Below are 14,021 nucleotides of genomic sequence, written 5' to 3'. Positions count from 1 at the left end.
AAATAAAAGAATTAAAAATGAATAAAACGTAAGCGTCAAATAAAAAATTAAAAAAGTATTTTACAGCACACCATATTTTGGATTATAAAGCAGACCACACTTTGAAGGCACATTAAGTAAAACAAAACTGTCTAGTCTACTGACTACGATACCCATAATGCTCAGACTAGCCTTCAAGCGTTGCAGCTTTGTAGGTAACCAAAGTTGCACTAAATATTTTGACAGAATTTTGAGCATCGACTACAGAGTTCCCTCATTTATAACAAGGTTTACGTTCCATTAAAAACCCACCATAGGGGAAATCCAACAAGTAGGATTACAGATGTTTTAAGGCAGTAAAATCACACACTTTATACTCCTTTCTCAGACAAACATTACTTTTTTCACACTTTTCTCTCTTGTTTAAACCCTCAAAGTGCAAATCTTCATAGAAAACTAAGTCCAATATTATAGAATGAAAACAAAAATCTGCTGACGATCGAGAATTTGTGCAAATGTAGTGGCAATCTTAAACATGCAGAGTACACAACGGTTTAGTCATGGATGTTGAAGGCCTTCTTGAATTCTTTGTCAAATGTCTCTTTCAATCTCTTGCCAATTTCCAGGAATTCTGCATTATCCTGCAACAGAAGAGACGCCTGTTATTTTACCAGTTACTACATTTTTAAAGCACTCTTTTCTACATCCATATCTTAAATAAAAATAATATTTATGTCCACATACCCGGTTGTAACAACCACAGTTGGAAAAGATGAGCTGGATGTCTGATTCAAACTGGCCGACAGTCTTGTATTGATTCTCCTGAAGTTTGTCAGTAATTTTGCCGAGCCACATTGGAGTCTCAACAAAACATCTGTAGTTTTCCAACTGCAAACATATAGTCAAATGCAAGTTAGATTTATGCTTCTGATTTTTAACACCAGGTAACTACAATTTTTCAGCAAAGCTACAAAATATAAGACATACGTTAAGCTCTGGGTTTGTGTTGAATATTTGCTCCTTGTCTGTGTTTCTGAGGAACAGGAGCAGATACTGGCATTCCTGGGAACAAGATGAGAGATGAATGAGAGCAGAGATCCATAAAGAAAACCAGCAAAAAAAAAAAACAAAAAAAAACACTGGTACTAACCACAATGTGTTGAGATACCTGACGGGACAAGACAACTTCTCTCTTCTGCTTGTCATTGTAGCGGCTGTTTTGTACGGTTTTGAAAATGCAGAAGGTGCACATCCACGGGTTGTTGTCACTGCCCAAACACACAAACAGACAAAAAAAAGACATCAAATTGTGTTTTTAACATGTTCTTATGGCGTTTTCCTCATAATAAAGAACAAATATAAAGAAAATTTACCTTAAAATTGCATTTCTGAGTATTTTTTTATAGAAGTTATGAATCAGGAGCAGACAAAAAACGTTGTTGGAAAAAGATTGTATTTATGACGTTAAAACACTCTGGTGGGCCACAAGCTCCCTGCTTCACTCCATTCTGATGCACTTGTAGACAAGTAGATCCATGCACGTCTTTGTTTTCCTCGTCTGAGCTGACATCTGGCTCAAAACTGTACAGCTGGAAAGCTCAAATATGGCTCGTCTTTTTTGCTGCGCCGGTAATCTGTCGGTTGGGGGAGTGTGGGGCCGTAAGCTAGAGGGAGGCCGCGTAAACAGATGGGTGTTTGGAAGAGGGGGTGGGGTTGTCAAAGGTCCCACCCACAACTCAAGAAGAATTTTAAATGAACTCCTGCCGCTTTGAAGAGACAGTTTCTTTTTTTAATTTTGGCTTAAAACGGCATAAATGTAATTAAAATATAAGTGGGGACACTTTCCAAATAGATCAAAAGATGACTGGAGTGGGACTACACCACACCAAAGGCAATTTATCCAGGAGACACAACCAAGTCTTCCTACTCTTTGCAGATGAACAGGAGCCGAAGCAATAATTAAAAAACATTATTTTATTTGGAAAGAGAACAAACTGCAAACTTGTCACAAACCTCCCCAAAAATGGACCGATACCCGGCAGATGTGAACATCATACCTATCCTTTTGTCCATCTAAAGCAGTGGTTCTCAAACTGTGGGACGCAGAGGCATCTCGGGGGGGGGGGGGGGCAGTCACCCGGTGGGAGAAGGCTGGGAGAGGAGGAAGGGGGACTAATGTTTGGACGTCAGAATTTTTTCCGCGGCGGAACATAAAAAACACGGGTTTTACATCAGTTACATTAACCAAATTCTAATTGTGACATTGGAAGACGTAATAATTGTTGTTAACAGTGGTTTCAAAGTCTTAAAAGAACGGTAAAGCTGCCGTTAACGATAATAATTATGTCTTCAGACGGTAATGCTGCCCGGATTTCGCACACGCGACCGGTACGGATTGGATACCTACACCTGCCTTTCTCTGCAACTATGATCAGACCTGTTGAAAAATGGAGAAATGGACGTGTTGTGGGATGAGTGTGTGTGTATGTGTGCAGAAACCAGGCTGTCTGATCTTGCATGCTGCAGAAACGGAGGGGGGGTGTGCCGTGTAAAGCGCATACATGCACAGTCTGCGTTTTTGGAATTAAGTAAAAAAGTAATAAAGAAAAAGATAATCTCAAAGAACTGAAACTGTTTTTTTTAGTTTAACCTGATCTGGAGGCTCTGAGGGAAGTGAGCACTGAAGGAAGATCAGCGTTCGGCCCGGGAGAAGATCTCTGACCACAGTCAGAGAACCTAACCCCCCACCAAGGGAGGCGCGCCGGACAGCTTGAGAACATACAAGTGAATGGTCCTTTATTTACTTTATTTATACTTTGTATAAAGGCTCATTCACTTTGTACGTGTCTTCCCCGCAAAGATTCTTTCTCAAATATTTCCCAGACAACAGTGCTGAATACGACTGGCTGAGAGATCCATTTAATGCAGCAGCAGCTGCTGATTTTTAGCTCTTCTGAGGAGGATCAGTTCATTGAAATCACGTCAGACTCCACCCTGAGGATGAAGTTTACAGCACAGACACTCCCTGAATTCTGGCTGAGTGTGGAGAGGAAGCATCCACTCATTGGGAAGAAGGCTGTGGGCATTTTGCTTCCATTCTATGCCCTATCTTTGTGAGATTTTGAAAATCAGTTTGGTGGTGAACATGATTTTTTAATTGTACGTTAAATTCCTCCAGATTTCCAAATATAAATGGGGCGTTAAGGTGGTCTTGTCTGTATTGAGATTTCTAATTTGTACATTAAAATAAATCTTTGATGAGGTTCTGTTTCAGCCAAGCTCACCTCATCATTGCTTCTTCTATATGGGGAAGGTGACAATTCGGGTGAAAAGATTTTGGACAGTGATCACACACGACCAGATCTCCCACATCTTCACAGATGTAACACTCGTCATCATTTTTCTGATTATCCTGCCAAGATAAAAAATGAAAAAAAAGATAAATAACTACATGACAGGTCTACAATATGAATACATTTATTTCTATAAGTCTACATTCTACTTCTATAGGATGTAAAACAGAACACAATGGAAAAAACACTCACCTTGTCTTTAAGCTCCGCCTTGCATTTGCGGCATTTGCATAGCAGTGAGTGGAGAGACAAAACTTTTGCCTGCAAAGTCAAAAGAAAACGACTATAGTGGAGCAAAAAACGAATTCCTCAAGTTAAAAATAAAGTTGAATGTTGCAGCAGAAAGAATCTCAAGTCTAGTCTTCTTGTCTAGTTTAAAACGTTTAAAACTCAATGTGCTTGTTATATTCCTTCTTTAATTTTTTTTTAATTCAAGCACCTTGTAATATGTCCAATCAAATCACATTTATCTTCTAAAAACAAGTTGGTGAATTTCAAACAATAATTACAGTCAAACAATTGTTTAGAACGCGGGGGGGGGGGGGGGGGGGGGGGGGGGGTCACTCAATTCCTTTACAGTCAATGGTGTGAACCTAACAGTTGCCATTGTTACCATATTTGTGCTGTTAGTGACATAACCAGTGTTAGTAAAGTAGTAAAAACAATTTGGTTTTTTTGTTGGTGGTGGGACTAGCTGGCCAAGACTGTAGCACCAGGAAGATGATCCCAAAATGCTGCCTGTACTAACCTAGCCTAGCATTCCTCTCGTGTGCGTTAAAATAAACGAAAGCAAGTAAAGTCAAAATTAGAGGACAAAATGCTTGCTGCACCGTGTGCAAAAGGACTGGCTGACAGGGCCTCTACAGGTACCTCAATGAGAGCGTTGAGGGGTTCTTCGTTGTAAATAATGTCTTTCCTCCAGGTGGCGTCGGTCTGAGATGTTGCCTCCATGACAAACTCCACAGGACTCATCCATTTATCCTCGGTGCGAATACTCAACCCACGTGTCCCTGAAGAAGAACAACTGAGCTGAATGTTTCTGACAACAAAACACAAGCAGGTTTTTCCCTCGCTGCTGGAAGGATTACCTGATAAAAATCTGTAGCTGTGTAAAATACCCAAAAACTGTCCACATGAGACCTCAAACGTAGCATTTTCTTTGTCAGATTGAATCTCTGGTTGCTTGTTTGATTCCTCTGTTTCTGTGAATAAAGGCAAACTTTTAGAAAGGTGTTCATAACAACATTTCCCTTTTTAGCCAAAAAACCCTATGGAAACATTTCTTTTATTAACAGGATTTTTTTCCTTTAAAGTTGTAGGATTGAAAAAAGATAACTTTTTGAGATTACAAAATACTGCTTTATCTGCTGCACGTTTAGAACATTTGGAATTGCCTCTCAGGTAAGTAAAAGTATTTCAAAAGGAAAAAGCTAAACAGGAAAAGTGGGCAGTAACCAACAATCAAAGTGGTGGTAGGTTCATGATCTGGGGCTACTTGGCACGGACCAGCTCCAGTCCAATGTTTTAACGGGCCAAAAAATACTGAAAACCTGAAAATTGAAGAACTGGGGTTCTTTATACGCCTTTATTTATTTTTACAAAAAAAAAATTATATGTATGTGTATATATATATATATATATATATATATATATATATATATATATATATATATATATATATATATATATATATATATATATATATATATATTCACACACACACATTGCCTTGCGAGAGTATTCGGCCCCCTTGAACTTATCAACCTTTTGCCTCATTTCAGGCAGCAAACATGAAGATATAAAACTGTAATGTTTTGTGAAGAATCAACAACAAGTGGAACGAAATGTATTGAATATTTCAAACTTCTTAAAAGTAAGGCATAAGTTCACAACTTTACCAAGACAGTTTTTAGTCACCTGAGTCAGTAGTGGAATTTTCTTCATTACTGGATAAAACCTGCAACTCCGGGTCATCGTCTTCATCTTCATCTTCATCAGACTCTAAAGGATGTTTAGACAAATATCAGAAATTGAAAGATCAACCTTGCCCTTGATTTAGTCCTGTTAAGCTTCTGGATGTTAGCGTACAGTTTGTGAATTAAAAAAAAAGATTTCACAGAAGACGCACCATCTCTGCAGATCATAGCAGGCCAAAAAAGAAAACAGCAACAACAAAAACAGTAACTATTAACTACGTCCCTAAAAGTGTGGATCTGCACCTTAATCAGCAGTAACTTTGAAAGATAATCAACAAAAAGGAATGCAAACTGTTTCTGACTGTAACTAATAAACTGCATCCACTGCTGTATGTGGTCAACATTCAAATGATTTTATGTAAACAGGCTTGCATCTCAAATAACTTGACTTAAACTGTAAACTAGTGTATAAGATCGTGGGTCACACTTTTGAGAAAGCAGCCAACTAAAAGCCATTACCTCAGAAATGAACCAATCAGAAAAAGCACGGCACAGGATGATCTGAATCAGCTAATTTTAGAAAGTAGTAGTTCTGGAAGCAGCACACATCTTTAAAGCAACAAACCTTGGGTGGTATTCCTTTTTGAAAACAGCGACTTCCTGACCTGTTAGACATACAGATAATTAGTCGCTGTACGTTGGCTGAACACTAAATACGTTTTTATCGTTGTGGTTATTCATCTTTTTCTGTTTTATTTACCATTTTACTTCTCTTGAATGTGCCACATTTCAAGTGACCCTCCTGTAAGGAAATGCAAGAAATCAAGTTTGAATGAAAAGCAACTTTCAAGTAAATGTTGGGAAAGAAAGAGAATTCCAAAAAGATGCACCTGAATCAGCTTTCCAAGGGTGATGTTCTCACACCTAATGCTCGATTTCCAGTTCCTGGACTTCTCTTTTCCTGCAAACTTTTCAAACTCAGCAGGAGTAAACCATTGATCCTTTACTTTGATGCATTTTTCGCCTGAAACATAAATCGGAAATTGCAGGGAAAATTACAGATGTACGATAGAACTCGACTTTACAGGTATATAGAAAAAGGGTTCGCCCTTTTTCCTATCATCAAAATCAGATTTCAATAAACAGACCATTCTGGTTTTAAAAACAGGCATTTTTTTCTTATTGTGGTGGACACCGTCTTGTCTGAAAAAGGAATAGCCCTTAAATCAACCTACTTCTTAAGCCATTGTTAACATCAATTGCCAACAAGTATTTGGGAAAACTGCAACAAATCTTTACAGCAATGTGAAGACATTAATGGACATTTACCCTAGAGCTGTGACGGTGTGGGATTTTTGATCACCGCGGTGATGAACCAGCAGGGGGTGCGGTTAACTGCAGCCCCCCCGCCAAACACAAAATCCCCCAGCGGCCGCGTCGCAAATGAATGCAATGACAACGCAGTATTCATTATTAACAAATAACAGTAACAACTAACTACTACCGATCTAACTAATGAACTAACTATTTATTTCTACACTGCGTGTGTAGAAGGACGTAGCGCACACAAGTGTGTTGGGGGTGCGTGTTGATTCTTCTGCAGCGCACCGCTCTGGAGCTGCATGCGAGTTTCACCTGTGCTCCCTGGTACAGACATCTTCTCAGAATATTATATATTGCCACGTAATACAGTAAACGAGACTGCAGACACTTTGACACCTTTCCGGTAGCCGTGAAGCCTGACACCCATGAAGAACGCGGGGCAGGAGGCTCCGCCTTTGTTTATACAGACACGTAACGTTGCGCTGCACAAATAAGTTCCACAACAAAACATGTAGTGATATTCATGGAAATCTAACAGTGCGCGTTCATGTCTGGTGTTACGGAGTGAATGACAACAGTAATAACACCCCCCCCCCCCCCCCCCCCCAACACAAAATACTCCGGCAGGCGGCCGAGTCGCGCACTTAAGGACGCACGCAGCTTGTAATGGAAATGAATACAATGGAAATGAATAACTAGAACACAGTAAGTTTGTAGTGTGTTTCTGAAGCCACGCGCGTGTGTGTGTAAGTAGAGGGAGGGCGCAGCGTGCAGCGTAGAGGGAGTGAGAGCTGCGGGGAAGGGAGTGAAGGAGAACACTAATAAAAGGTTTCCCCCAGAAACCCTTGAAGTCTGAACACAGGGCTAGCAGAAAAAGTAAATTATCAGCAAAGATGAATGTGTTTATTGTGTTTATTATAGTTCCATCACGCACCATTTGCAGAACTAACTAACTAAACTAACTAAAATAACTAACTAAAATAAATAAAACTTTCACAGAAAAAAGTGGAGTGATGCGGTGATGAAGTCATCACCGCGGTGATGCGGTTATTGTCACACCCCTAATTTACCCCAAGACCTGGTTCAGGTGTGGTTCAGGTGTGTTTCCAGTGCAACTGAAGTCAGCTTTATGAGCAACCAATCACTTTTCTAAAACTAAATTAGGTTTAATATTTTTCTGCTGAATTACAAACATGCTAATTTAAAACACAACATTTTGTGTTTACTTGTGTAAATAAACCCTGGAGTCGATTGCGTTGTTTGAAAAGTATAAACGCCGCTCAAAGGTTCATTGCAGTTCTCACGGACATTTTCAAGCAAAACCAAACAACATTAGTATGAACTAAACCATTCCCATAATGCATGTGGTTTTGATGTTTAACCTTTAGCTAGTTTGTCATGGTTGAGTATTCCCTTTATGCTTCCGCAGGTCACAGGCAGTTGGTTCTTAAAGAAAGGCCAGGTCCAGATCTCCTCTCCTTTCTTTGGGGAAGCTGGAGAGAGAAAAATTGGATCTAGATTGTAATTACCGTAGGCTGGAAAATCTGCTGATACACATTTAAAATAGGACAATATGTAGCTTGTTGAATTACTAAAGAACTGGGCTTTGACAAGAAATACTGTTGTCAGGAGACTTCCACAGATCTTGAATCAACATTTCTGCCTCTTTTTTGTGAAGAAGAGGGTTCTTTAGCCTTCTTTGTAAGTATTAACACTTTATGCTAAACTTTGTTTAGTGAATTTCAATGTTCTTAACGCAAAGAAATGACTAACCGAAAGCTATTTTCTTGGATTTCTTCTGATGTGGAGTCATCTGGGATGATGTAGCAAGCTGCTCTTCATCATCACGTGTGCTCTTGCTTCTTCTCCTTTTGATGTTGGCTGATCTGGCCTCCTTATCTTCCTTTATCCCTTTTTCCTCTTTTTCCACAGTTGGAGGCAATCGTTCGTCGAATTGAAAAGATCCTGCGAAGAAAAACAGCGATGTTGATCCCCTTCAACAATGGGTTCATTTCTGCCTTTTGTTTCTAACAACCACTGTCAAAGCACAGAAAACATCAATAGTTGTGTTTTCAAAGCATCTTACCATCCATGAGGCTGTTGCGCATCAGTCGAAAGATGGGGTACTGGCTTAAGATGATCTCCTTGAAGACACACCTCCAGAACAAAGGGATGTGCTCTGACCTCTCCCTCTCCATCCAGTCTAAGAATTCATAGATGGCCATTCGCCTCCTATCTTTGCTTTTCATTTTGATCACTTTCTGCATGAAAAGAGTGATAATTCACATTATCAACTAGAATGATGAAGACTACAGAGCTGCACTCAGCAAGTTTCAGTTTGTCCATGAAGCACCAGCAAACCCATAAAAATGCCTTCACTTCTGGATGTTTGTGTGTTACAAGGCTTTATCAATACATGTTTTGCCACAAAGCAGATATCTTTAAACATGCATTGTTTGACACATTTAAAATATTTAATTTTTTCCTTCTATAAAGCATAAAACAGCAGGACAAAATGTAGAAAATAAAATTAAAACTCATTTCTGTACGTGTTTGTGAAACGTACAGAAATGAACAAAGCCCACTGAGATGACTGTTGTTGTGATTTTGGGCTATATAAATAAAACTGAATTGAATTGAATTTGTGTTGATGTTGTCTATTTTAGCCTTCTTGTTGAACCTGGCGCTCTTTAACCATTCACGCGCTGCTGTGCGTGTAACGAGCTTTCACTACCCTTCTCCTGCTCAGAACAAACACGTATTGAACAATTGTGAGCGGCTTGAAGAGAAAAAGAAATAAGAAAGAATGAAGCACAGTTAAAAAAACAGTTCCAAGGAAGAAGCCGGCTATTGTCGTTCACTTTAAAGAGTGTGCAATGAACTGAACTGCAATGAACTTTTGAGCGGCGTTTATACTTTTTAAACAACGCAATCGTCTCCAGCGTTTATTTTTAACATGTACGACATCCTGCTGATTGACTTATTGCGAACGCGGTGAGAAAGAGGAGGGTGGTGTGTTCATCCACTGAGCAGAAGTAGGGAATACAGAGGCAGAAAAATAGAAGTGAATTGTATTCTCTAGTCTAGTACAAAATTAGAGGATGTGTCCAAAGTCGAGGGTTGCATCCTTCAATGGCCCCGGCCTTCTCGGTCGACAACGGCTAGGTCCTTCGTTGAGTGGGATATTAACAGAAGTAAATCACTCAGCTGGCAGATGACACGGTCATATTCATGAAGGACAATCATCAAATACCTGAGATCATTCAGAATGTAGATTTTTTTCGTCTTCAGCATCTGGCTTAAAACTAAATCTCAGCAAGTGTGAATTATTGCCAATACAATATTCAGAACATACCAATAAGGACTGTTGTGAAATATCTTGGTTTTTACATTACCAAAGATAGCAAAACAATGGAGAAAATGAATTTATGGAAACTTTAGAAAAGTGTAAAGTCAATTTGAACGTGTGTTCACAGCGTGACATTTCTATTCTGGACAGAGCGTTTCTCACTAAACTGGAATGTTTATCAATTCATCCAGCATATTCACTCTCAATTCCTAAATCTACAAAGAAAACAATAAACCAGGCCGAATTCAACTCATATGGAAAAACAAAACTTATTGCATAAAAAAGAAAAATTCAGGATTACAGTGAAGGTGGACTTAAAAGCCATAGATTTGAAAGTTTGGATGCTATGATTAAAACAAATTGGCTTGGATCTTTTCATATACCATCAAAAATGTTCTCTCATTTAGGGGGTATTTTCATGCTAAAATGTGATTTTAACTGAAGAAAACTTCCTGGTGTATCAGCAGGTTTATCTGTACAGCACATGTGTCAAACTCAAGGCACGGGGCCGAATGTGGCCCACCATGTCATTTTATGTGGCCCGCGAGAGCAGAAAAGTTTTTAATTTCTTAAAATACAATTTTTTTTGTCGATTACATATTATTTATGTGTAGCTGCTGTTGTAATTATTCAATGTTTGCAGGTCTTGTGTGTGAATGCAGAAAAATTGTCATCAAACCATCAGTTGGATGCAAGGCTCTATGCAGCCTTTTTTTGTAAAATGTTACATCTTTCAAGTTGTTTTCCTTTATGCACATGGACAGCTTGATCCTTATTAGTGGATTATTTGGGTTTTAATAAGCGGACAAAATTTAAAAGGATTTATGCTTAACCTTCAGCTTCTCCAAAATTCTGCTGCACGAGTTGTTACCAAGACCAGGAGGGGGGCTCACATCACCCCAATTTTAAAATCCCTGCATTGGCTCCCCATATGCTTCCGGATGGATTTTAAGATACTTTTAACAGTTTTTAAATGTCTTGACGGTCTTGTGCCTTCTTATCTATCAGATCTTTTAGTAAAGTATGAACCCTGACGGACCCTGAGATCCTCTGGCACTGGTCTGTTAACCATTCCGATTGTAAAAACTAAAACTTATGGAGAGGCTGCGTTTCAGCACTATGGCCCCCGTTTGTGGAACAGTCTGCCAGAGGACCTGGGAGCTGCAGAGAGCATAAATGCTTTTAAGAAAAGGCTCAAGACCCATCTGTTTAACCTGTCTTTTAGCTAATTTTTTACTACTTTTATATGGATTTATTTATCCACTTTATCTTGTTTTATGAACTTGAACTAGCTTTTTAACGAGTTATTTTAATTAACCTTATTTTTTTGCTTTTTATTGCTTTTTTAAATTTACTTTATTATATTTTATTGTTTTTATCAATATGTTTACTCTTTGATTCTCATTTTTATTTCCGGTGCTTCCTCAGCTGGAACCTCTCCCTCTGGGTCGGCTGCTGTTCAGCCACTGCGGCTCTGGATAGGAGACTGCATCACCACCTTGCTGTGGTGGAGCGGTCCCCGCCTGTGATGCTGCATTTGGCTGTCTATGCGGCTGTTCACAGAGAGGGAGATTCCAATTATTAGCGTTTCCAACATCTTGTTTTCGTGCTCAACCTATTTCTCATTGCCTTTCCCCATCAGTTGGGGGGGGGTGAAAGGAGTAGGGGGCTAGGTACGGGGAGAGGGGCCCTATTTTAATTTTTTATTTATTTTTTTGCTTGTTTATTTTAATCGTCATGCTTGTTTTTATATTTTGTTGTGTTTTAATGTAAAGCACTTTGTGTTATATTTTTATGTGCAAAGTGCTTTATAAATAAAGTTTTGATTGATTTTGATTGACTTGCTAGAGTGACAAGCAAACATGCAACTATGCAACTGTAATTGTCACTTTAAAAAGTTATAATAAATAATGAGTTTTTTAACATTAAGGAGTAGTTCTGTTTATTTTTCATTACATTTTGTTACATGTATAAGTTTTATCTGTCCCTTTAAGGACAGCCGCTATGCTGATGTGAAAATGAGTTTGACACCCCTGCTGTACCAGAAACTCATATTCAATCAAAACTTTAGTCCACACAACACTCCCATATGGAACTGTCGGTATATTTTATGGAGGAACACATCATTATTTTACAAACATTGGCTTGATAACGGTATTTGGTCATTATTACACATCATGAATGACAGTGGAAACATGATCTCATTTGAAGTTTGTATTAAATGATAGAAAACAAAATAAAAATGTGATAGAAGTGATCACTCAGACTTTAATCCAAATGTCCTCCAGTCTGGTTCATAATGTTCAACTTCCATCTCTGTAGTTTGATGATCAATCAGTTAATTCAAAACTTTCCAACTCATTTATACCATCTTTGTTTGTTAGAGAATTGTTTCCAACATCTTCCAATAGTAGTTATATTTCATAGTATTACACAAAGGAGGAAGTATGCAAGTTAAGATGTCAGTTTGTAAAATATCCAATTCTTCCAAAATACAAAGAAATCCATTTTAAAATCATTAATACTTGTGATCAATGCACGGAAATCTTATGCATAGATTTTGGTTTTTGAGAAAATAACAGTTCTTTGTGAGATCAATACAGAAATACTTGATAATTTGTTTATTGAATGTAAATATGTAATTAGTTTTGGGACAAGTTTTTTGTTTGTTATTGCTCAAAGCAATGAATATCTGGCAAATGTTTCATTTACGAGAGCAAATTCTCTAAATCAGACGATTATTCATCAATACATTCCATAAATACATCTGTTTGTATTTTAAATCACTAAGGTTTATGCAAAACAAAAATGCAAGAAAACTTGCACTTTCATTGCAGATAGCATTCTGTATGTCAATCACTAGTTTTATATTATGACATTTGTATTAGACTGCAATCCTGATTTTGATTTATTTTTTTCCTCTCTTTCTTTCCGTTCTGTCCATGAGGAGATCTGTGTAATCTTCTGATGTTCTGAGAAAACGAGGGAAAAAAAAGATTTCCGTTTCCGGGGAATGATGTTCTACCGCCCAGATTTCTGCCACAACATTTCTTCCGTAAACAGAACTATTTGAAATGAAGACGTCCTTTTCCCGCCTTTCTCCCAGCGCCCGTTGTAAAACAGATGAATACATTAAAAACGAAAAATGGCGGGAGTCTCACCTTGTACCTGTCTTCCGGGATGAGGTTGTAATCCCTGAGCTGGCTGAGGAAAGTCTGCGGGTTTTCCAGGCAGGACAGTTCAGTTTTACGAGAGTGGAAAAACTGTTGGAGTTGCGCAGATTCCAGAAAGTCCAGCGGGTCCATTTTTCCTGGAATCACGTTTGGAAAAAAATAATGTCGCAAACGCACTAAATGCAACCTGAAGACCACCCCGTGAAAGATTACGAGAACGTTCCAGCAGTTTTTCTACCGTGAAGAAAAGGCGAAGATGCACGAAAGAAAGCGTCTTCCAGGCGGAGCCCCTTGCCTGGATAAACCACGGCCCTCCTTCCTCTGATGTTTGGAAAGCGAAAGTAAAAAAGAGGGAAGGATTTCAACTTCTCCGGGGTAAAAGATTTCGGCTCTTCACCCTTTTTGGCCCTCCTAGCTACCCATCCACTGACCAGTCTCATGCTGTTTACTTGTTTCACGGACAGAAAATAGTTTTAAGTCCCCCGTAGCCTAGTGAGTATATATTTTGTGGTGTGTTCATCCTCTGCTGGAGTTTGTATTTTTGTCTTTGAAAAGTTCTATAAAAAAAAAATAATAAAAAAAATGTTTTAAGTGAGCCGCCTTTAGCCTTATTTAGTCACTTCATTTTAAGTGCGATGTTCGTGACGTGGGATATAAATAACAGTGTTGCATTAAACAGCTACAACAACAAAAACCAATAATAATAGTAATAATAATAGAGCTACCAGTGAATGTGATTAATTTACTGATAATACGAATTAGAAATAAAGCACAGTTGAATATACATGTTGAAAAATCTTTATTAAAAATGCATATTAACCCTTTTGTAGAGTTTAACATTAAATAAAAGATGTGCCTCAAATAAGTCAGCAGAATATGAGCAGGTTCCACAGAGCCCGCATAGCCATCAAATGCCCCCCACTTCACA

General features: G+C 38.5%; 1 protein-coding gene across 4 annotated transcripts; it reads right to left on the bottom strand.

The window, feature by feature from the left end:
• Positions 1–472: 472 nt before the first annotated feature.
• On the bottom strand, positions 473–13,642 carry sp100.1 (SP110 nuclear antigen, tandem duplicate 1). 4 transcript variants are annotated; one of them, XM_078951407.1, is made up of 17 exons: positions 13,332–13,642; positions 13,082–13,230; positions 8,658–8,832; positions 8,345–8,536; positions 7,954–8,064; positions 6,139–6,272; positions 6,009–6,050; positions 5,874–5,913; positions 5,250–5,333; positions 4,421–4,534; positions 4,203–4,342; positions 3,525–3,593; positions 3,264–3,391; positions 1,148–1,247; positions 967–1,041; positions 724–867; positions 473–620 (listed from the first exon to the last, which is right to left on the bottom strand). In XM_078951407.1, the coding sequence occupies exons 1-17, from the start codon at positions 13,531–13,533 to the stop codon at positions 534–536; spliced, it is 1,986 nt and encodes a 661-aa protein (XP_078807533.1). In that variant the 5' UTR covers positions 13,534–13,642; the 3' UTR covers positions 473–533. The 4 variants fall into 4 exon arrangements, with proteins under 4 accessions (XP_078807533.1, XP_078807534.1, XP_078807532.1 ...); XM_078951408.1 differs by having other exon boundaries at positions 1,130–1,247; positions 4,451–4,534; XM_078951406.1 differs by having other exon boundaries at positions 1,130–1,247; positions 13,332–13,640.
• Positions 13,643–14,021: the final 379 nt, after the last annotated feature.

Source organism: Oryzias latipes, chromosome 8, assembly GCF_053564925.1.
Source record: "Oryzias latipes strain Hd-rR chromosome 8, Olatipes_Hd-rR_3.1".
Lineage (NCBI taxonomy): Eukaryota > Metazoa > Chordata > Actinopteri > Beloniformes > Adrianichthyidae > Oryzias > Oryzias latipes.
The sequence above is the reverse complement of the archived record's forward strand: the minus strand, read 5'-3'. Positions and strand labels throughout refer to the sequence as shown.